Genomic DNA, 22629 nt, shown 5'->3' with positions numbered 1-22629 from the left:
AAGTCTTACTGTTCTATTTTATACTGCATTAGAAAAGATTATATTCTTTTTTTAAAACAAGAAGCCCAAAATGGAGTTGCTTACGCTAAGCCCCTCACCAAACTGAGACAACTTACAGCGTTGGCTCTCCCAGAAATGGCATCTTAAACCAGTCAGGAATCGCCAGATCAGCCTTAGTTAAGGAATCTGCCTGATAGACGCCTGCCATCTCTTAAAGGAAAGTAACTTTGCTGTAACCAACGTGCTTTTTTGCCTAGTTTATTTTCCTCGTTCCTACTCCCTTCTGCCTAAGAAAGTCTTTCATTTTGAACAGCTCCTTGGAGCTCCTCTCCATTTGCTAGAATGGATGCTTCTCGATTGAATCGGCTTTTTCTCATATATAACTCCTAAACTTTTTTTTTTTTGCGGTAGGCGGGCCTCTCACTGCAGTGGCCTCTCCTGTTGCGGGGCACAGGCTCCGGACGCGCAGGCTCAGCAGCCATGGCTCACGGGCCTAGCCGCTCCGCGGCACATGGGATCCTCCCACACTGGGCACCAGGCTCCGGACGCGCAGGCTCAGCGGCCATGGCTCACGGGCCTAGCCGCTCCGCGGCACGTGGGATCCTCCCATACTGGGCACAAACCCGCGTCCCCTGCATCGGCCGGAGGACTCTCAACCACTGCGCCACCAGGGAAGCCCACTCCTAAACTTTTTAAAATGCCTCAGTTTATTTTTTAAGAGCTCTTAGTGTGAAAAGAGGGAACCGCAGGAGACCCCCGACCGCCACAGGAGCGACGAGCACCCCAACGTGGTACCTGCTGAGCCCTGAGCCCGAGTCCTTCTCGCCGCCTCAGGAGGTGCTGGGTCGGTCGCTCAAGGAGCCTCCGCGGCTTCTGCCTGAGGAGCTTTCAGACTGTGTTTGAACTTATCTTTTAACAGGCTCGCTGCCGGAAACCTCGGACTGGGTCCCACTTAGAAACGGACCGACTTGCGGTCAGATGTGGGTCCGACTTAGAAACGGGACCGGATTTGGGGTCGGACCGCGGACAAGTTAGAAAAGGGACTGGTTCCGGGTCAGACTGGGCTGGACTGAAGCTGGACTGGGCCTAGCGTGAGGCGTCAGGGGAATAAATTCTGTTTTAAGGCCGAACAAGCGGGTTAACCTTACCCAAGATAAACCGTGAATTACAGCGGCCACAGCAAGAACTTTTAACCTGGATAAGCTTTTCCACCTACGAGGTGCCCTAGAAAATAGGGGGTTCTCGGCCAAGAACTCACTAAAAAGAGTTGAGGGAAAACTATTTTTCCGCCGCCTCCTGAGCTTCTGGTGGACAGGATGAGACCCGCTTGGACATCCCACTCGCTCCAGAGCCTGTAGAATCCTGGGGAAAACTGGCAGAAGAAAGCAAAGGGTAAGAATTCTTATCAAAGTCAGCGCTCCCAGATTTCTATTTGTGGTGCCTGGTTGAGAGAGGAAAGTAAAATTTCAGGTTGTCCCTTCCTTCTCAAATTCAGACTGGCAGGCAAAAAGCACTTGTAAGAATTAGATCGTTGACCTGACTTGTGAATTTGCTTTTGGATACCCATTGGTTGTTGATTCTTTCCCAGGGAAAGTACTGCCTTCTTGATTGTCTCGTTGGCTTGCCAACAGTCAGGTGGCTGGGAGTCCCCCAAATATGGCTGGACAGAAATGTGGGTTGCACTCTGTTTGCGGCTGGGTTCCTACTGACTGTTGCAGCTCTCAGGGGAATTGTCTGAGTTTTTTTTCTTTTGGTTGTCTTTAGGAGTGGCGCTGGGTCTTGGGAGGGTAGTATCTTTTGACTCTCTTTGGGGGCACCTCTTGCGTCCATGGGGTTGTTCAGTACTGCCAGTGAAGTCCCTGAGTAGGGGCCGAAATGACAAAAAAAAAAAAAAAAAAAAGGTAGGGGGGGATATTCCATCTTTGCCATCTAGCTAATTCTGGGCTTGCCTGTATTTAAAATTATTTGGCTCTCTGAGGCTAGCCTCTGAGGACCACCATTGCCTCATTTGAAAAGCAAAGATAAACCTATGTAACTGTAAAAGTAATAACAAAGATCACACTGGATATGTAAATGAAAATGTTTTGAAACATTACAGTTGTTCATCAAAGGCAAAGTTGTACTAACTGTGTCTATCACTTTCAAATTTTAAAAATAAGTTATAATTCCTGTTCTTAGGCTTTTTAAAGATGTTTTCTTCTGCCAAATGTAAAATCTGTCATAGCATGTGAAAAAAAATAATGAAGAGCTTATTCTTATAAGGAATAAAGATTCTTATTCTTTATAGGAATAAAACATGGAACCTGAAAATTTGCTCTGTCCAGAGTTTTGGGTTTTTTGGGTTTTTTTCACATTCCAAAGCATATGGTATCCGAACATGTATTGCCAAATAGTTTTATATCATTATATAAAAGATTACTAGTGCCACTTCTGGCATTGTGCACTATGTTTGAATTTACATTTTAAATGCATACAGTGTTGAGAAATATAAAAAGCAAAGTGATGGCTAAAAATTACCACAGAAATATTTCGGAGGACAATTACCAGTAAAAGCAACAAAGAAGAAAACAAACAAACATGAAATCTAAGTAGATTAGTTGATTATAAAAATTGAGTAAAAAGAAACATTTTGAATGGAAATAAACTTCACTGAGAATGCTCAAAGTATGGACTTCCTATATTTTATATACTTTAAAAAACAACAAAATGTCACCTACAAGTGACTCCCAAATTGAGATTAAAAGGTTTAGAAAATAGAGATGGACTATGGAGAAATGGTTAACTCAGTAAGAATTCTGAACAAGTAAAAGTATGCAAGATTTTGAGATTGACAACTTAGACTTTGGAGTCATGTTGCCTCCTCCAACACTTAGTGGTTAGGTTGCAAATGACCCAACCACTGTGAATCTCATTTCCCTTATCTGTGAGATAAAGATCATCAAGGGCCCCCTGAACAACATTATTGGGAAGATTAAATGAAAATGTCACAAGTAAAGTGGTTGGGACAGCGCCTGGCACTTAGGCACCATTCAGCAAAGGGCAGCTCATGAAGTGTGGGTGTTGTAGCTGCTGCTTATAAGTGTTAGACAGAGACATGGTTCCCTCCTTTTGGGGCTTGGGTCAAACTGATCCATTCATTTAGAGGGCACCATCTTTGAGGAACCACATGATTCTGGAACTCTGCTTGGGCATCCATCCATTTCTGGTGCCTCAGGCAGTAGAATTTAAGGGTTAGAGCTTAGACTTTGTGTCAGACTACTTGAGTGAACTCCTGGCTCCAAGACTTCGGAAATGCATGATCTTAATTAAGTCACTTAACCTCTTTATTTATCTATACAATGAGGATGAAAATAATAGTTGACTAAATGGGTTATTGTGAAATTTAAATAACATGTTTCACATAAAGCACTTAAAACAGCATATGAAACATAGTACTCAATAAATAAATATCAATCACTGCCTAATCTACCATTTTATCCTTCAGTGTGTTGTAAAAATAGTAATGAGGCTATCCACTAAGACTATCTAAATAGAGGCTTATTACTTATGCTTCATTTCACCACATAACTGTTCTTCTGATAAACCCTGAACTGAACTCTTTTTCTGATTTAAATTAACCTCAGAAGAGTAAGCTATATATATTCTGGGAAGGTAAAAAGAGTAAAAAAGGAAGTGGCTGAAAGCTTAGAATTATGAGTTGAGTAAGGAAAGAGAGTGAGAAAGAGAAAGAACAGCAGACTGGTAACTAGAGAAAGTGAGAGAAAACATGGGATGTAAGCAGGAATTTCCTGTCACTTGCTCCTAGCAGCTGGTTGTTGGATAGGAATAAGAAAAGTAGGGCAGCTGGCAAACACCCAGCTCTAGCTTCTGTTTCTGAGACCCTCCCCCACTACCAATGGCACTGTGACTACTCTTGTCTAGCGCGACGCTCTAGCCCAGATTTTGCAAGCTGATGTAGCTCTGCACACACACCCCTTCAATACAGAAAGGTGCTGTAGCATGTCCCTGTCTAAATGTATCTCTTCTCTGTCCATTTTCTTTCCCCATTACTATGTTTCTCTCTTGCCATTGACAGCCACAATTATAACTGTTGTCTCCACTAGTTCCTTCCACTATGAATATTGCCTATTTCACTCCAGTCTGGCTTCAAATACACCATTCCAGGGAAGCCAGTCTTGTTGACATCATCAAATTATTTAAGTCCATTTTACTATGTGTCAGTACAATTTCCTGGAGTTGTTCGTATCCTTTTTCAAAACCCTGGGATTTATAGATCACAATAAGGATTTTGAGGTTTTATCCAAAGTGCACTAGAAAACCACAAAAAGATGTTTTGGGAGGGAAACCTCCAGTGACACTACACTCTCTGGGTTTTGCACCTACTTCTCTAGTGTATCCTCCTCAAACAAAATTCTAAATGCCAGTTGTTATCAACTGAATGTTTGCATCTCCTCCAGATTTACATGTTGAAGCCTAATCCCCATAACGATGGTATTAGGAGGTAGAGCTTTTGGGAAGTGCTTAGCTTTAGGAGGGTGCTTAGCTTTAGATCAGGAGGGTGAAGCTCTCAGGCTGGTATTAGTGCCCTTTATAAACACAGGAAGAACACCAAAGTTCTCACTCTCTCCTCCATTTGAGGACAGAGAGAAAAAGCAGAGGTCTGCAAGTCAGAGGGAGGGCGCTCACCAAGAACCAAATCTGCTGGCACAGTGATCTTGGACTTCCCAGCCTCCAGAACTGTAAGAAATAAATGCTGTTGTTTAAGTCACCTAGTCTGTAGTATTTATTATGGCAGCCTGAGCTCATACACAGGTGTTCCCCAGGGTTCAGTTTGGAGACCTCCTCCTTCTTTCTCTACACTTTTTCTCCAGGGGTTTTCATCCAGTTCCATAAGTTTTCAAGACTATCTAAATGTGTCAATGAATTCCAAATTTGTACTTTTTGGCTCCCCAAATTTCCTTTGAGCTCCAGATTTTTATAACAATATGCTTATCCTACATTTTATTGGGCATCTCACAGATACCTCAAACTTAAGTTTAAAAATTGTTTTTTATAGCCTCCTAATTATATTTCTTAGTCCTGCCCATCTTTTTTATTTATTTTTTAACATCTTTATTGGAGTATAATTGCTTTACAATGTGTGTTAGTTTCTGCTTTATAACAAAGTGAATCAGCCATTCATATACATATATCCCCATATCCCCTCCCTCTTGCATCTCCCTCCCACCCTCCCTATCCCACCCCTCTAGGTGGACACAAAGCACCAAGCTGATCTCCCTGTGCCATGCAGCTGCTTCCCACTAGCTATCTATGTTACATTTGGTAGTGTATATATGTTCATGCCACTCTCTAACTTCGTCCCAGCTTCCCCTTCCCCCTCCCCGTGTCCTCAAGTCCATTCTCTATGTCTGTGATTCCATATATATGTGTTAGCATACGGTATTTGTTTTTCTCTTTCTGACTTACTTCACTCTGTATGACAGACTCTAGGTCCATCCACCTCACTACAAATAACTCAATTTTGTTTCTTTTTATGGCTGAGTAATATTCCATTGTATATATGTGCCACATCTTCTTTATCCATTCATCTATCGATGGACACTTAGGTTGCTTCCATGTCCTGGTTATTGTAAATAGAGCTGCAGTGAACATTGTGGTACATGACTCTTTTTGAATTATGGTTTTCTCAGGGTATATGCCCAGTAGTGGGATTGCTGGGTCATACGGTAGTTCTATTTTTAGTTTTTTGAGGAACCTCCATGCTGTTCTCCATAGTCTGCCCATCTTTTTTAAAAAAAGAAGTTTTAACATCCACAAGTTGCAAAGCATAAGCACTGTTAGTCATTCTTGATTCTTCATCCTTCCTTAATCCTCCCATACTATCCCTTAAGTCTTCTCCAAATCAATCCAAAATATCTTTTATTTTCCTCACCACTGCTACGACTCTGGCCCAAGTCACCATCTTCTATCCTAGGAACTCCTACAGTGTGCGTCTTATTCTTATTCTATTTGCCCTCTTGCCCTCCTCCACTTGCTTCTGCAGATTCATCTGTTAAAATATTAATGATGCCCTCATTACTCAAAATCTTTTAAGTAAAACCCAATTCTGCTGTTGCCTACAGATCTCAGCTTAATCCTGTGTCTTGCCTACCCATCCACCTTCATTTCATGCCCCTGGGTCCTAGGTGCAGTGGCCATCTCTTAAATCTCAGCAGGGACCATGCTCTGTCTTACTCATGCTGTTCCCTCTCCTGTGAATGCTGTTTCTGCTGATCTTCATATAGCGATTCTTTATTAATCCTTCAAATCCCAGTTTAAATGTCCCCTGCTCATGGAGGGCCTACCCACTTCATCTATGTGGATTCCCTTTCTTATTCTTTCTTTCTCAATCATTTGTTCCTGATTGAATTAAGAGTATTTTATATGTATTGTTGCTTATATATTTGCTATCTTTATTTCTCATTACACTGTAAAATACAAAAGGGCAGGATCTTGTTCCTTGTATTCATTAATGCATGCTCAGTATCCAGCACATTTGCTGGATTCGTAGCACACAATATGCTGAATGAATGAACTCAAGTATGAAACAGGCATGCAACATGCACCTAAATAATTAGTTTATTATAAATTACACCATATAAACATGTTTAACTATATTACTATTTAGTAATGCTTAAATATTACACATAATTGTTATGCAGAAATATTTTGAGTTCACCAACACATTTTTATTGAACCCAGTACCTACTTTATGCCCAGAATACTGTGTGGTATTATGGGGAGAGTTGATTAAAAATAAAGATAATCATTACTCTTAAAAAAAGGTTACAGTCTAGAGGAGCTAATGTTTAAATACACAAAAAACATGGAAAGGATGTATAAAATGATTTCGTGATGTGAAAAATAGCTGTAAAATATTTAATGAAACTTAATGATAATGAGGATCTATTTGATGAAGAGTCATGGCCCTCCAAAAAGTGAGCACCTATGAGATGAGATAAAATAAATAACAATAGCAGGTCCCACTAAAGTTGCAGAATCATATTACATATATGTGTGCACATGCAAAGTTCATGTGCCTTGGGAATTTTTAATACCTGCAGATAATTTATAAGAAGAATTCAGAATTGTAGTTTATCTAAGAAAAGTCAAAGTACATAATACTTTGGGGTAGCAAAATATAATATATAAATAATAGTAACCTACCTTGCGTTTATCCTCTGACTGGTGTCAGACTGGCAAAAATGAATAATGTATATACCTGCTCACAGTGTGTCCACAGTACGGTTGGAGGGAGAGGGAAGTAAAATAATCATATAAAAGCCAAATCAATTTACAGTTCAACAGGTGGTATAGAAAATACATACACACAAAGATGCTATGGAAGCCCCATGATTGAGGAGTCAGCTAATTTGCTTGTGGGAGTCTAAGGTGGATTTACACAGGGTGTGTCATTTGAGCCAAGCCTTGAATATAAGTAGAGTTTTGACTGCTCATAAAATGAGAGAAGCTTATTCTAGATAGAAGGAATGACTTGTTCAAAGTCATAGGCCTGAGAGGAAACGAGTTGTCTGTGGAATATAGAATGCAAAGCAGTCTCAGTGAATTAATACAATAGGTTCTTGGAGCATACAAGCCTTTTTCTACCCAGGCCAAAACATTCTACTTAAAGGAAAAATGCAAAAACGCAAGCCAAATATGGTGATACAGCTGGTTATTTTGTCATGATGCAAAACTGCCTAATCAGTCCTTTAACTTCTTTCTGCTGTGTTAACCATCTTTGTTAAATGAAAAATAGTTTATCTTTTGGAGAAACTTTAGGGACTCTTAAATCACAGATCAATGCATGTTCTAAAGCTTTACTGCCCAATTTGGAGCTGCAAGCCACAGGTGGCCACAGAGCACTGGAAACGTGGCTGTTATCACATGTTGAAATGATAATATTTTGGATACATTGGTTTAAATAAAACACATTATCAATATTATTTCACCTACAGGCATACCTTGGAGATATTGCTGGTTTGGTTCCAGACCACTGCAGTAAAGCAAATATCACAATAAAGCGAGTCATACAAATATTTTGGTTTCCCAGTGCATGTAAAAGTTAAGTTTACACTGAACTGTAGTCTGTTAAGTGTGCAATAGCATTATGTCTAAAAAACAATGTACATACCTTAATTTAAAAATACTGTGTTGCTAAAAAATGCTAACCATCATCTGAGCCTGCAGGAAGTCTTAGTCTTTTTGCTATAGTAATATCAAAGATCACTGATCACGAATCACCACAACAAATATAATAGTAATGAAAAAGTTAGAAATTTTGTGAGAATTACCAAAATGTGACACAGAGTCACAAAGTGAGCAGATGCTGTTGGAAATGGCACCGGTAGGCTTGCTTGAGGTAGGGTTGCCACAAACCTTAAATTTGTAAAAAAAACACAACAGCTGCAAAGCACAAAAAACAAAGTGCAATAAAATGAGGGATGCCTGTATTTATTTTTCCTGTTTTTAAATGACTTCTAGAAAATTTTAAACTACATGTGCAGCTATTTCTGTTAAAGAGTACTGTTCTAAAGGGTTTATAAAACAAATTAATACTATTCTCTAGGAATGGACAACACCAATTTAGAAGATTAGGGATTATTCAACACTGAGCCCATAAAATCCTCTCTAAAATTTATGTGATTAAAATGAAAACCATAAAAGTTTAGCATTGTATGACACATAAGTATTCTCTCATACATGTGGGAAAGCATTGAGCATTTTTTTTAAAATGTGGTTTTACCTAGAGAAACTGTATTTTATCATTTTAATTAAACCTGGAAAGCTTCTACAGTACTGTGTTGCCTTAGTGGAGAATTTCATGACCACCTTTATTTTTTAAATGAGGCTATTTATTGTGTTACTTTTGTTATTTCCACAATCTTAGAAAATTAACATACAAAAATACTTTTCTGATCCACGTGTGATACCCTTCCTTTGACTCTCTTCATTTTTAATAGCACTTTGCATGTATTAAAGCTAAAGATACAATTAAAATGAAATCAGGTAGAAATGTATAGCAATTATTTTTATTGTGATTAGTTTTTTTTTAATTTTGAGAAATATAAAAGTAAAGAAGATGACAGCATAATTTAGAATCAAATTGAAAATGGCTTAAAATGGTCAATATTTATTGGTCAAAACTAGACATTTTGGGACCCATCTACCATTACTATAAAATTAAGGAAATGCATTTAGAAATTATTTGTAAGTCAATAAACCTCAAATAAAAAGTTTTCCAAGGTTATTTTGGTAAAATTATTACCTGTACAAAAATTACAACTAATATTTATTTAGCTGAGTTAACATGAAGCAATAGTGACATTCAATAACATTAAACTAATTACATACAGCCACTAATTTCTGCGAAGTGCCTTAAAATAAAATGGATTGTTACTATCCACTGTGTTTAGGGAATTTCTGCTAATATAAGAGACTCAGTTTATAGGCTTCTTGGAATGATTGGGAATAACACAGCTGTTAAAATGCATGAGATTACACTGTAATAGCATCTTTTACCTAATAACAAATCAGGCCAGAAATACTAATAAACATAATCACTGGGCCCTTAATGGAAGATTTCTGCTAATTTTGAAAGCTTTACAATTAGCTGTGATTCAATGAACCTGATTCCCTGTTAAACTGTTAGGGAAGGCAAAACAGTGTTGTTTTAGGAAGGCAATGCTAAAGATTCTATGTGAATTTTTACTTTATAAGGCAAGGTAATTTTAAAAATAAAATTGTTTCATTATTTTTTGTAACTATAAAAAATTCATACATTGCACTAAGATTAAAGTACACTTTTAAATACTCACAACCCACCAGGGCCATTGTACTACTAGCATCTCAGGCTTGCTCTCACACACTTCTCATTGTGCAAGAGACCTTCTTCCTCCTCCAGCCCTGCAAGCCTATTCTGGCCTGAGAATCCTTGTCCTTGCTGTTCCCTCTTCCAGAAAGGCAGTGTTCCTCAGTTCTCTCATAACTAGCTCCTTCTTTTCATTTAAATCTCAGTCAAACATTACTACTTCAAAGTCCTCTTTCCAGAGTTCCCTTTTTAAGTGCTCATCATTTCGCCTAATGCAAGAATTATTCCTTTCTTTTCCTCAGAACAATCATCAAATTTGAATTTATCTTGTTAATGTGTGTGCATAGTTGTTGTTAGACTTTCCTCTGTAGGACATACACTCCATGGAAGCAGAAACATTGTTTGGCTTGTCCACCTCTGCTAACAAACTAATTAATGAAGTAATGGTATACATACACACATGCCACACACACACACATATTTATAAATATGTAATATATTTATTGTCATATTGCTCCTGATATTTGGTAGTTTTTTTTTTTTTCATTAAAAATTTATTGAGAGGGCTTCCCTGGTGGCACAGTGGTTAAGAATCCGCCTGCCAATGCAGGGGACACGGATTTGAGCCCTGGTCCGGGAAGATCCCACATGCCACGGAGCAACTAAGCCCGTGTGCCACAACTACTGAGCCTGCGCACCTAGAGCCCGTGCTCTGCAACAAGAGAAGCCACCGCGGTGAGAAGCCCATGAACTGCAGCAAAGAGTAGTCCCCGCTCGCTGCAACTAGAGAAAGCCCGCGTGCAGCAACAAAGACCCAACACAGCCAAAAATAAATAATTAAAAAAAAAAAATCTATTGAGAGCTTTCAAAGTCCATAAGCATATCTCTATAGCATATGTTTTAATGATTACAGGGCTTCCACCATTTCAATACACTAGACTTTGTTATCAAATCCTCTATTGTTGGATACTTAGGGTCCTACCATTTTTGCATATTATAAACAATATTTTGACTTACATCCTTGTAGGTACATATTTGAACACTTGCCTGATTATTTCCTCCAAATAAATTCTAAGTTAAACTGCTAAGTAAATAAAAATATACAAATTTAAAATTTTGACTCATATAATCATACTTTTCTACAAAAAGTTTTACCAGTTTCTACTTACATCAACATTGTGTATAAGTGACTATTTCTCCATAGTCTTGGCAATATGGAAATTATCAATACTTGCCGATTCAGTAGGGAAGAATATATCACATCTATTTTTTTTTGGCTGTGTTGGGTCTTCGTTGCTGCACGCGGGCTTTCTCTAGTTGCGGTGAGCGGGGGCTACTCTTTGTTGCAGTGCATGGGCTTCTCACTGCAGTGGCTTTTCTTGTTGTGGAGCATGGGCTCTAGGCGCATGGGCTTCAGCATTTGTGGCTCGCAGGCTCTAGAGCACAGGCTCAGTAGTTGTGGTGCACGAGCTTAGTTGTTCCATGGCATGTGGGATCTTCCTGGACCAGGGATAGAACTCGTGTCCCCTGCATTGGCAGGCGGATTCTTAACCACTGCACCACCCGGGGAAGTCCCTATCATTTCTTTTTTGAATGAATTGTTCATGGCCTTTGGAACATTGGAAAGTTTATCTTGTTCAATGATTTCTAAGATCTATTTACATATTAAGATTATTTAATATATGTGGTCAAATAACTCTGTTACATATAATTTTTTCTAATTTTTATATGTATTTTATCTTTTTCATGTATGTTTAGCTGTTTTATAGTAAAATCTGTTTTCCCTTCAAGTTTTTTATTTTTAGTATCAAGTTTTACAGGGTGCCACTTTATCTCAAGACTATGAAAATTACACACACACACACAAAACATACATAATATGCATATATTATAATATATATCACATATGTACATTCTATATATTGGTCTCATTTTCATCTTTAATATTCAACAAAAATCTATAAGTATTAGAGAAATCACTTTGCAAGTTTGAAAGTGTTGAGGCTTATATCAGTGTACCATCCTGATAGTTTGATACAAAGTCCTTAATATTTTCTATTGATCTCAAAGAGAACCTCACAAATAATATTGTTCCTGTATAGGACAAAAATGCTAAAATCCCTTAATTGCAAATGTGTCTTTCTCAATTGACTTTAATTTTGTTTCATAAGGATGTGCCTTAAAAGGGGCTGCCTAAACTTCTAAACAGACTTAGAAACTTAGAGTAAGAGTTTAATAGTAAGTACCAGTAATAGAGATTACATGTCTTTAGGTTGCATTTTGGTACCATATAATGTTTTCAGTTATGACTAAAAAACAGCCCACTCTCAAATATATTCTGAAGGTAGATACAGTTTGAAACATCGTGATTTAACAGGTGGCTTAGTGGGTGACTCAGTCCTTTCACTCTGGCTCTAACAATAACATAAAAGGATTTTTTAGTGTGACATCACTTTTCTTTTTTCTTTGATATCAACCACACACAAAAAAAGACTGGGTTATACTTCCAATTGTGCTGTCTTTAACTTGGATAATGAAGTTACCATCCTATCAGTACCTACGACTTCCTTAAATGTTCTGTTATATTCAACCACATCTCCAAGAGAAGTGATGATGGGGCTAAAGTCCCACTGAGTAAGTAAAGTTTGCTTTTATCATAAACTCATTATTCTCAAGGCAAGGGCTGGAACCTATTTTTGGAAGCCTGAAATATTAAATTTTTCATTTTCTTGTTAACTTTTTTCATTTTCTTGCTCTTTTTGTGCATAATAGAAATTAATAATAAGACAAATTGTCACCTGTGTGATACATAGCCATGATTAGTATTTCTGTGGTTCCCTTTAATATTTCAGTGCAAATTTGTTAGAAAATACCATAAATAATAATAACAAAGCTGTTGTAAGGACTGACTATATGCTAAGAGCTTTAAGAATATTAATTCATTTAATCTTCATAGCAAACTCATGAGATTAGTACTATCTATATTCCTACTTGACAGGCAAAACCTGACTGACCAGAAACTTAAGACACTTGTCCAAAGTCACACAGCTAGGAATGGCAGAGATAAGACACAAAGGTAGGCAGACTGCTTCTACAGCCCCTCTCAAAGAGTATACTCTCTACTGCTTCACAAAACTTACAGTTTCCTCCAGCTTCCGTAATCTGAAGTTATGGCAGGGTTATAATGAAAGTAATAGACAACATTTCACTGATCCAGCAAGGCCAACTTCTACAGTTCTAAGGCAACCCGATTTCAATTACTCCTAAGACGTTCTGGAAATCCTAATGTGTTAGGGGTGTATCATGGGTTTGCTAGTGTACTCTGTCTATAGCATACTACCCGCGTCATTGCTGAGAAGTTTCCTGCTGTCTAATTTAACTCCCACGTCAGCCTGATTCATTTATTCATTGACATTTATTGAATACTTACTATGTGTCCATTACTGTTCTAGCCACTGGGAAAACAGCAGAGAAGGAAACAAAATCCTTGCTCTTATGAAGCCTATATTCTAGATAACAGTGATGAGTGATAAATAATTTGTCTACTAGCAATAAGTGCTGTGGATGAAAAAGTCAAAGATGGGAAAAGTCACTTTATATGAGATGGTGACATTATATATAAATGTCATCTCAACAATAAGATGACATTTGATTAAAGATCCAAATGAAGTAAAGGAATGATCCATGTAGATTTCTGGGAGAAGGCCACTCCAGGAAGAGTTCTGAAGAATATCCAGAGTACCAGTGTGATTGGAGGGAAGGAAACAGAGGAGAGTAGTATGGTCAAAGAGACAGAGGGGCAGATGAAATGGGAAATGTGTGTGTGTGTGTGTGTGTGTGTGTAGTACATGCATATATACAGACATGCACACATTTCTATGTATTTAAAGTAGAGCCAAAAAGATTAAATGCTGGTTTTCGTGTGTGTATGAGAGAAAGAAAATTAAATATGACTTCAAATGTTTGGCCTAAGCACCTGGAAGAATGGAAGCTATTACAGAAAGATTGAAGGCAATTGGGTGAGCAATTCTGGCAGGGAGCTAGATGTTCAAGTTATAGATATGTTAAATTTGAGATTCCTATTCACTTTCAAAATGGAGCTATTGAACAACCAGTTGCAGTTGTGAGTCCTCCTTGAGGAAGCGTTACTAGCCAGAGATGAAATCTGGGAGTTGTCATGTTATGAATTGTATTTAATGCCATGAGACTGGGTGAGTTCACCTTCAGAGTTCATGTAAAATGAGAAGACAGATGACCAATTTTGATATCGGTTGACATTTAGAGGCTATGAATATGAGAGAGAAATTACATTGTTTGACTGAAGAAAAAGAAATAGAATATAAAATCTGAAGGAATAGAGGATCTTAACATCCTTCAGACAATATTTTATGACAATATTATGTTTTACAACTACACTTTCATAAAAGATACACGGTAGAGTTCATGGAGATAATGTACTTGAATAAGGGAAGAGCCTTTGGCTTTACCAATGAACCAAGAAGAATATAAAGTTGATATTATTTTATGAAAATAAAGGCAATGACAGGGATACATATGTTAATTCTTGGCATGGAATTGGGTCAAGAGCACATGCCAACACATCATTTTCAAGAGGTAAAGATGGAGAATTTGTTATAAATATCCTTAAATGGTCAATGGATATTAACGAAAAGCAAAGTCTGTTTACAAATTTCCCTGAGTCATTCTTCTTCTTATTAATCTTGCAAGCAATAGGAGGTCAAGTTGTTGAAGAAATGAAAGTGTTCCTTGGCTCTAATCTCACAAAACAGCACAAGAACCCTGGTATATATACGCAGATAATTTCCTAATATACACAGCAGACCATAGTAATAACACAATTTTTTTACATAGAGTGCTAATCCTGGGAACACTTCCTATGCATTTATAAGACAGAATTATTTTTATCTTCATTCATCTATTTCCCCTGTTTACTAATATTAAGAGAATTTCATTATATTAAAGCTGAATTTAGTACTTGTTAATAGCAACATACTAATAGCTGAATCTGGTACATGTTCTTAAATTCGTGCTTGTGTTCTAAGTTTTATATAAATAACATTTTAAATTTTTTAAAAATAGGGAATGATAAATAAGTATACATTTTCTCAGATGATTTCATGTTGAATGCTCAAGTGAAAAAAAGCTATTGGGTGTGGGCAGATTAGATAATGATCAAATGTTATGGGCTTTTCCTCAGCTTTTTTTTTTTTTCATAACATTCATGTCAGGGCCATAACATTAATGAGAGGAATGCAGCATTTGCTGTCAGACTTTATGAACATAAACCTCAATGCTAGGGTGAATAACGAAAACTCATTAGTAATTTAAGTAATGCTCTGCAAGCTGGATGTACAAAACTTAGGCAAAGAAATCTAAATTATAAATCAAATGAACTACCATTGGCAAAAGTATATATTTCACATGAATTTAAGAGAAGCTAATGGCTTATACACCTTTGATCTCATTTTACCTTGTATATTTTACCATTTAGGACTAATATAAAGGGTGCAAACTTACAGTTATTAAATAAACAAGTCATGGGGATATAATGTACAACATGGTGACTATAGTTAATAATACTGTATTGTACATCTGAAAGTTGCTAAGAGAGTAGAACTTAAAATTTCTCATCAAAAGAAAAAATTTGTAATTATTTATGGTGATGGATGTTAACTAGATTTATTGTGATCACTTCCCAGTGTAATATACAAATATCGAATCATTATGTTGTATACCTGAATCTAGTAAAAAGTTATATGTCAATTATATTCTCTATGAAATAATTTAAAACAAAATTGACCGTATTATTATCAACATAATTATAGCTCAATACATACGATTGACCTTTATATATAGACAATTTTTTCCAGCCTTATTGAGATATAATTGACAAATAACACTGTGCAAGTTTAAGGTATACAGTGTGATGATTTGATAATCATATGCATTGTGAAATGATTACCACAATAATATGAGATCTACTCTCTTAGCAAATTTTAAGTACACAATACAGTATCAGTAACTGTATTCACTATTCTGATGTCAATTCTCCCATTATACAAATTTCTGATCCTAATAGTGCTTCCTGATTATTTGCCATTAAAAACTTATTAGTGTGGTGATTACCCCTTAATGAGGAGATGTCCTTGAAATAGAAGCCTAATTTTCATCTCTGTGTCCCACTTCTTCTGCTTCTTTTTTTTAAACATGTTGAGATACCAATGATATCAAAGAGAAATTTAAGTCAAACTGATGCATTTGGAGGAGTTAAACTTTTTACCTGAACACCTGTATCTATCTTAGTTTAATTAAATCAGTATTTAAAACAGCATTCAACCATAGATCTTAAAAGGATCATTGAATAAAAATTCATTACCTTCCTGCAATTATATATATTTTAATACCTTGGTGGGACAGACTCATTTCAAAATAGTGTGTATGTCCACTGACTTTTAAAATAGGGTATGTCTGATAAATAACATCATGACATACTTTGCTTAATTTATTTAAAACTCCTTGTTTTAAATATAAGGAATATTTGAGTGTGAAAGAGCATTATTTAATTTTCTTACAGTTAAAGATGATGTTTGATTTATTACCAAATTGTAACCATTCTAAATGTATTGAAAGTTAGTAAGCCTCAAGAAAACTTAATGCAATTTAAACATAGGCTGGCATTCTCTACTTTATTTATCTATTTGATATTTAATACAAACTTTATTTATTTAAACATCTTTATTGGAATATAATTGCTTTACAATGTTGTGTTAGTTTCTGCTGTATAACAAAGTGAATCAGCTATATGTATACATATATCCCCATATCCCCTCCCTCTTGTGTCTCCCTCCCACCCTCCCTATCCCACCCCTCTAGGTGGTCACAAAGCACAGAGCTGATCTCCCTGTGCTACGTAGCTGCTCCCCACTAGCTATTTTACATTTGGTAGTGTATATATGTCAATGCTACTCTCTCACTTCGTCCCAGTTTACCCTTCCCCCTCCCCATGTCCTCAAGTCCATTCTCTCCACCTGCATCTTTATTCCTGTCCTGCCCCTAGGTTCATCAGAACCATTTTGTTTTTAGATTCCATATATATGTGTTAGCATATGGTATTTGTTTTTCTCCTTCTGACTTACTTCACTCTGTATGACAGACTCTAGGTCCATCCACCTCACTACAAATAAATCAATTTTGTTTCTTTTTATGGACGAGTAATATTCCACTGTATATATGTACTACTTCTTCTTTATCCATTCATCTGTCGATGGATACCTAGGTTGCTTCCATGTCCTGACTATTTTAAATAGTTCTGCAATAAACATTGTGGTACATGACTCTTTTTGAATTGGCATTCTCTACTTTAAGAAGTCAAGTATGATTCTTGTGAGCTAACCTGTGATATAATCGGTGAGAAAGCATGGCCTACATATGCCCACATCTTAAATTTCAAATAGAATCAAATCCCTAATTGTTACTTTCTTCTGTGAAGACAGTTGCTCTCAACAGGATTCTTTAATTAGGAAGAGAAATGGTTCTGGAAAAAGCTCTAACTGATTTTAAAATGTTTTTTAGAAGAAAACTTGGTTGAAATTACTGGCATTAATACATTTGGGTCTGCATGTCAAATGCATATACAGACTTCATTCTTGAATGGCTAAGAGCTACGTACATATAAATAGAACTAAAATGATAGAATTTAAGACTCCAACAGAAGTGTCATCTATGGTTTTCTTAGCACAGCATTTATTCCCTTTTTCTGTTAATGAGAATTCAACTTCTTTGGAACACTGCCCCTCTCTGTCACATACTCTTGGACCATCAATTAAAGTATAGACCCCTTGTGGCCACGATGTGAGCTTGTGACTCAACTTTGGCTGTTTCAATTCTTTCACCTGGGTATGTGAATTTTGAACAGAGTGCCGTATAGCGTGAAAAGAACTGGAGATGATACAGCTCATATGCAAACACCCCCTTGACTGTTCTTTTGTTCCTGTTCACATCGCTGGATTTTCCTTGGTCCCTCTTTCTGAGACCTAACTATTAGGTTTTCTTTCTGAGATTCCACACTGCCTTGTATACGTCTAATAAATTCTTTTTTGGCTCTAGCTAGGCAGAATCAACTTCTGTTACTTACAAGCAAAAATCTCTGGCCAATGAAAGCTCACAAAAATGATAAAATATTATATGTTAAAAAAAAATAAATGTTTCTGTGGGGAAGTAATACTAAATAAATTAGAATCGGCACATAAAATGTGCCATAAATCTTAAGTTGGAAAGTACAACAGGCAGGCAAGTGATTAATGAATAAACTGTAACAACCTAGCAGGAAAAAAAATTGACAGTTTTTATTGCTTAGCTGCAGCTATTAGAAATTACATTAGTTCTACAACAAAGATAAAAGTGAAATGGAGATACAGGTGTAGATGAGGTCAAGCTTGGATATTCTTTCACATTGATCCCAGAGATTTTCCTAGAAAAATTCCCCTGATCAACTTTGTTGCCCCTCAGTAGGACTATATATTTTGTTTTGCATATGTTCTAAGCTCTTTTGCATTCTTTAATGCATTTTTAAGCTGAAATTGGGCAGAGCTTGTGGTTACTATGTTTTCTATATCTGGTAGAGTGAATCCTGCAGAATTATTATTCTGTTAACACATATTGACTTCATTCCAGTTAGTAAGCACACACACACACACACACACACACACACACACACACACACACACATTTATTGGCAATTTGATCTCTAAGACTGCTCTCAATGATTAGGTAGCTGCTGTTGAGACATAATTTCAAATGAATGGGGGTCTCACAAAGCATATTCTACACAATTTTACCATTAAAAAATATTATTTTACTACAAGTCTTTTCTAAAAGCAACTCTACCTCTTTCTTCATAATCTCATGATATAGCGCTGGTACTATACCATCCACATATTTTTTTTAGTTACATAAACTTCATAAGCCTAAGGACAACATGGCAGAACTACAGTAGCTCTAATACGCTTCAATGCCAATCTATGTAAATTCTTTAAGACAAAATTTATGTCTGTTTAAAACCCAAGGTCTTTATACAATTACAGAAGAGATTTTAGCACACTAGTCAAATAAAGCATTATACGAAAACTTTGACATGCCTGAAAATAAATGCACACAAAAATTTAGTGAACTATGGGAGACTGTTGAGCTCAGGCTCTGGCATGACCTCAGAACTGGGTTCAACTCTCAGAGAGTGTCAGAGCCAAATGACACAACCAAGGCAAAGAGCAGGACAAGGAGGGCTTTATTACTTGCATTTCCCCAGCACCAGTTATTGAAGAGGCAACTAACTGCAGAACAACCATGTGGAAAAGACTGAAACCTACCAGAAAAGATCTCTACAACTAAAGATATAAAGAAGTAACGCCAATGAGACAGAGTCAGCTTTACCCATCACCAGTCCCTCCCATCAAGCCTCTTAGATACCCTCATCCACCAGAGGGCAGACAGCAGAAGCAAGAAGAACTACAGTCCTGCAGCCTGTGGAACAAAAACCACATTCACACAAAGATAGATAAGATGAAACGGCAGACGGCTATATATCAGATGAAGGAAGAAGATAAAACCCCAGAAAAACAACTAAATGAAGTGGAGATAGGCAAACATCCAGAAAAAGAATTCAGAATAATGATAGTGAAGATGCTCCAGGACCTCGGAAAAAGAATGGAGGCAAAGATCAAGAAGATGCAAGAAATGTTTAACAAAGACCTAGAAGAATTAAAGAACAAACAAACAGAGATGAACAATACAACAAATGAAATGAAAACTACACTAAAAGGAATCAATAGCAGAATAACTGAGGCAGAAGAATGGATAAGTGACATGGAAGACAGAATGGTGGAATTCACTGCAAGGAAAGAATAAAGAAAAAAGAATGAAAAGAAGACATCCTAAGAGACCTCTGGGACAACATTAAACGCAACAACATTCGCATTATACGGGTCCCAGAAGGAGAAGAGAGACAGAAAGGACCAGAGAAAATATTTGAAGAGATTATAGTCGAAAATTTCCATAACATGGGAAAGGAAATAGCCACCCAAGTCCAGGAAGCACAGCGAGTCCCATACAGGATAAACCCAAGGCGAAACATGCTGAGACACATAGTAATCAAATTGGCAAAAATTAAAGACAAAGAAAAATTCTTGAAAGCAGCAAGGGAAAAATGACAAATAACATACAAGGGAACTCCCATAAGATTAACAGCTAATTTCTCAGCAGAAACTCTACAAGCCAGAAGGCAGTGGTATGATATACTTAAAGTGATGAAAGGGAAGAACCTACAGCCAAGATTATTCTACCCGACAAGGATCTCATTCAGATTCGATGGGGAAATCAAAAGCTTTACAGACAAGCAAAAGCTAAGAGAATTCAGCACCACCAAACCAGCTCTACAACAAATGCTAAAGGAACTTCTCAAAGTGGGAAACACAAGAGAAGCAAAGGACCTACAAAAACAAACACAAAACAATTAAGAAAATGGACATAGGAACATACATATCGATAATTACCTTAAATGTGAATGGATTAAATGCTCCAATCAAAAGACACAGGCTTGCTGAATGAATACAAAAACAAGACCCATATATATGCTGTCTACAAGAGACCCACTTCAGACCTAGGGACACATACAGACTGAAAGTGATGGGACGGAAAAAGATATTCCATGCAAATGGAAATCCAAAGAAAGCTGGACTAGCAATACTCATATCAGATAAAATAGACTTTAAAATAAAGAATATTACAAGAGACAAGGAAGGACACTACATAATGATCAAGGGATCAATCCAAGAAGAAGATATAACAATTATAAATATATATGCACCCAACATGGGAGCACCTCAATACATAAGGCAACTGCTAACAGCTACGAAAGAGGAAATCGACAGTAACACAATAATAGTGGGGGACTTTAACACCTCACTTACACCAATGGACAGATCATCCAAAATAAAAATAAATAAGGAAACAGAAGCTTTAAATGACACAACAGACAAGATAGATTTAACTGATATTTGTAGGACATTCCATCCAAAAATAGCAGATTACACTTGCTTCTCAAGTGCGCATGGAACATTCTCCACAATAGATCACATCTTAGGTCACAAATCAAGCCTCAGTAAATTTAAGAAAATTGAAATCATATCAAGCATCTTTTCTGACCACACACTATGAGATTAAAAATGAATTACAGGGAAAAGAATGAAAGTAACACAAACACATGGAGGCTAAACAATACGTTACTAAATAACCAAGAGATCACTGAAGAAATCAAAGAGGAAATCAAAAAATACCTAGAAACAAATGACAATGAAAACACGATGATCCAAAACCTATGGGATGCAGCAAAAGCAGTTCTAAGAGGGAATTTTATAGCTATACAAGCCTACCTCAAGAAACAAGAAAAATCTCAAGTAAACAATCTAACCTTACACCTAAAAGAACTAGAGAAAGAAGAACAAAAAACACCAAAGTTAGCAGAAGGAAAGAAATCATAAAGATCAGAGCAGAAATAAGTGAAACAGACACAAAGAAAACAATAGCGGGCTTCCCTGGTGGCGCAGTGATTGGGAGTCCGCCTGCCGATGCAGGGGACATGGGTTCACACCCCGGTCCGGGAGGATCCCACGTGCTGCGGAGCGGCTGGGCCCATGAGCCATGGCTGCTGAGCCTGTATGTCCGGAGCCTGTGCTCCGCAGCGGGAGAGGCCACAACAGTGAGAGGCCCGCATACCACACACACACAAAAAAACAAAACAATAGCAAAGATCAATAAAACTAAAAGCTGGTTCTTTGAGAAGATAAACAAAATTGATAAACCATTAGCCAGACTCATTAAGAAAAAGAGGGAGAGAATTCAAGTCCATAAAATTAGAAATGAAAAAGGAGAAGTTGCAACAGATACCGCAGAAACACAAAGCATCCTAAGAGACTACTACAGGCAACTCTATGCCAATAAAATGGACAACCTGGAAGAAATGGACAAATTCTTAGAAAGGTATAACCTTCCAAGACTGAACCAGGAGGAAATAGAAAATATGAACAGACCAATCACAAGTAATGAAATTGAAACTGTGATTAAAAATCTTCCAACAAACAAAAGTCCAGGGCCAGATGGCTTCACAGGTGAATTCTATCGAACATTTAGAGAAGAGTTAACACCCATCCTTCTCAAACTCTTCTAAAAAACTGCAGAGGCCAACACCACCCTGATAACAAAGCCAGACAAAGATACTACAAATAAAGAAAATTACAGACCAATTGCACTGATGAATATAGATGCAAAAATCCTCAACAAAATACTAGCAAACAGAATCCAACAAAACATTAAAAAGATCATACAGCACGATCAAGTGGGATTTATCCCAGGGATGCAAGGATTCTTCAATATATGCAAATCAATCAGTGTGATACACCATATTAACAAATTGAGGAATAAAAACCATATGATCATCTCAGTAGATGCAGAAAAAGCTTTTGACAAAATTCAACACCAATTGATGATAAAAGCTCTCCAGAAAGTGGGCATAGAGGGAACGTACCTGAACATAACAAAGGCCATATACGGCAAACCCACAGCAAACATCATTCTCAATGGTGAAAAAGTGAAAGCATTTCCTCTAAGATCAGGAACAAGACAAGGATGTCCAGTCTCACCACTATTATTCAACATAGTTTTGAAAGTCCTAGCCATGGCAATCAGAGAAGAAAAAGAAAAGAATA

The 22629-nt window shown here is 37.0% G+C and overlaps 1 protein-coding gene across 1 annotated transcript in view; it reads right to left on the bottom strand.

The window, feature by feature from the left end:
• PPFIA2 (PTPRF interacting protein alpha 2) overlaps nucleotides 1-22629 on the bottom strand; it is a 474509-nt gene that overhangs the window by 411156 nt on the left and 40724 nt on the right. The window contains exons 4-5 of the mRNA XM_060165096.1: nucleotides 4687-4737; nucleotides 1259-1372 (exon numbers count right to left, since the gene is read on the bottom strand). Of these exons, the coding sequence (XP_060021079.1) occupies nucleotides 1259-1372; nucleotides 4687-4737 (165 nt within the window). The remainder of the gene's footprint in view (nucleotides 1-1258; nucleotides 1373-4686; nucleotides 4738-22629) is intronic.

This window comes from Lagenorhynchus albirostris, chromosome 11, assembly GCF_949774975.1.
Source record: "Lagenorhynchus albirostris chromosome 11, mLagAlb1.1, whole genome shotgun sequence".
In the NCBI taxonomy this organism is placed as follows: Eukaryota; Metazoa; Chordata; class Mammalia; order Artiodactyla; family Delphinidae; genus Lagenorhynchus; species Lagenorhynchus albirostris.
The sequence above is the reverse complement of the archived record's forward strand: the minus strand, read 5'-3'. Positions and strand labels throughout refer to the sequence as shown.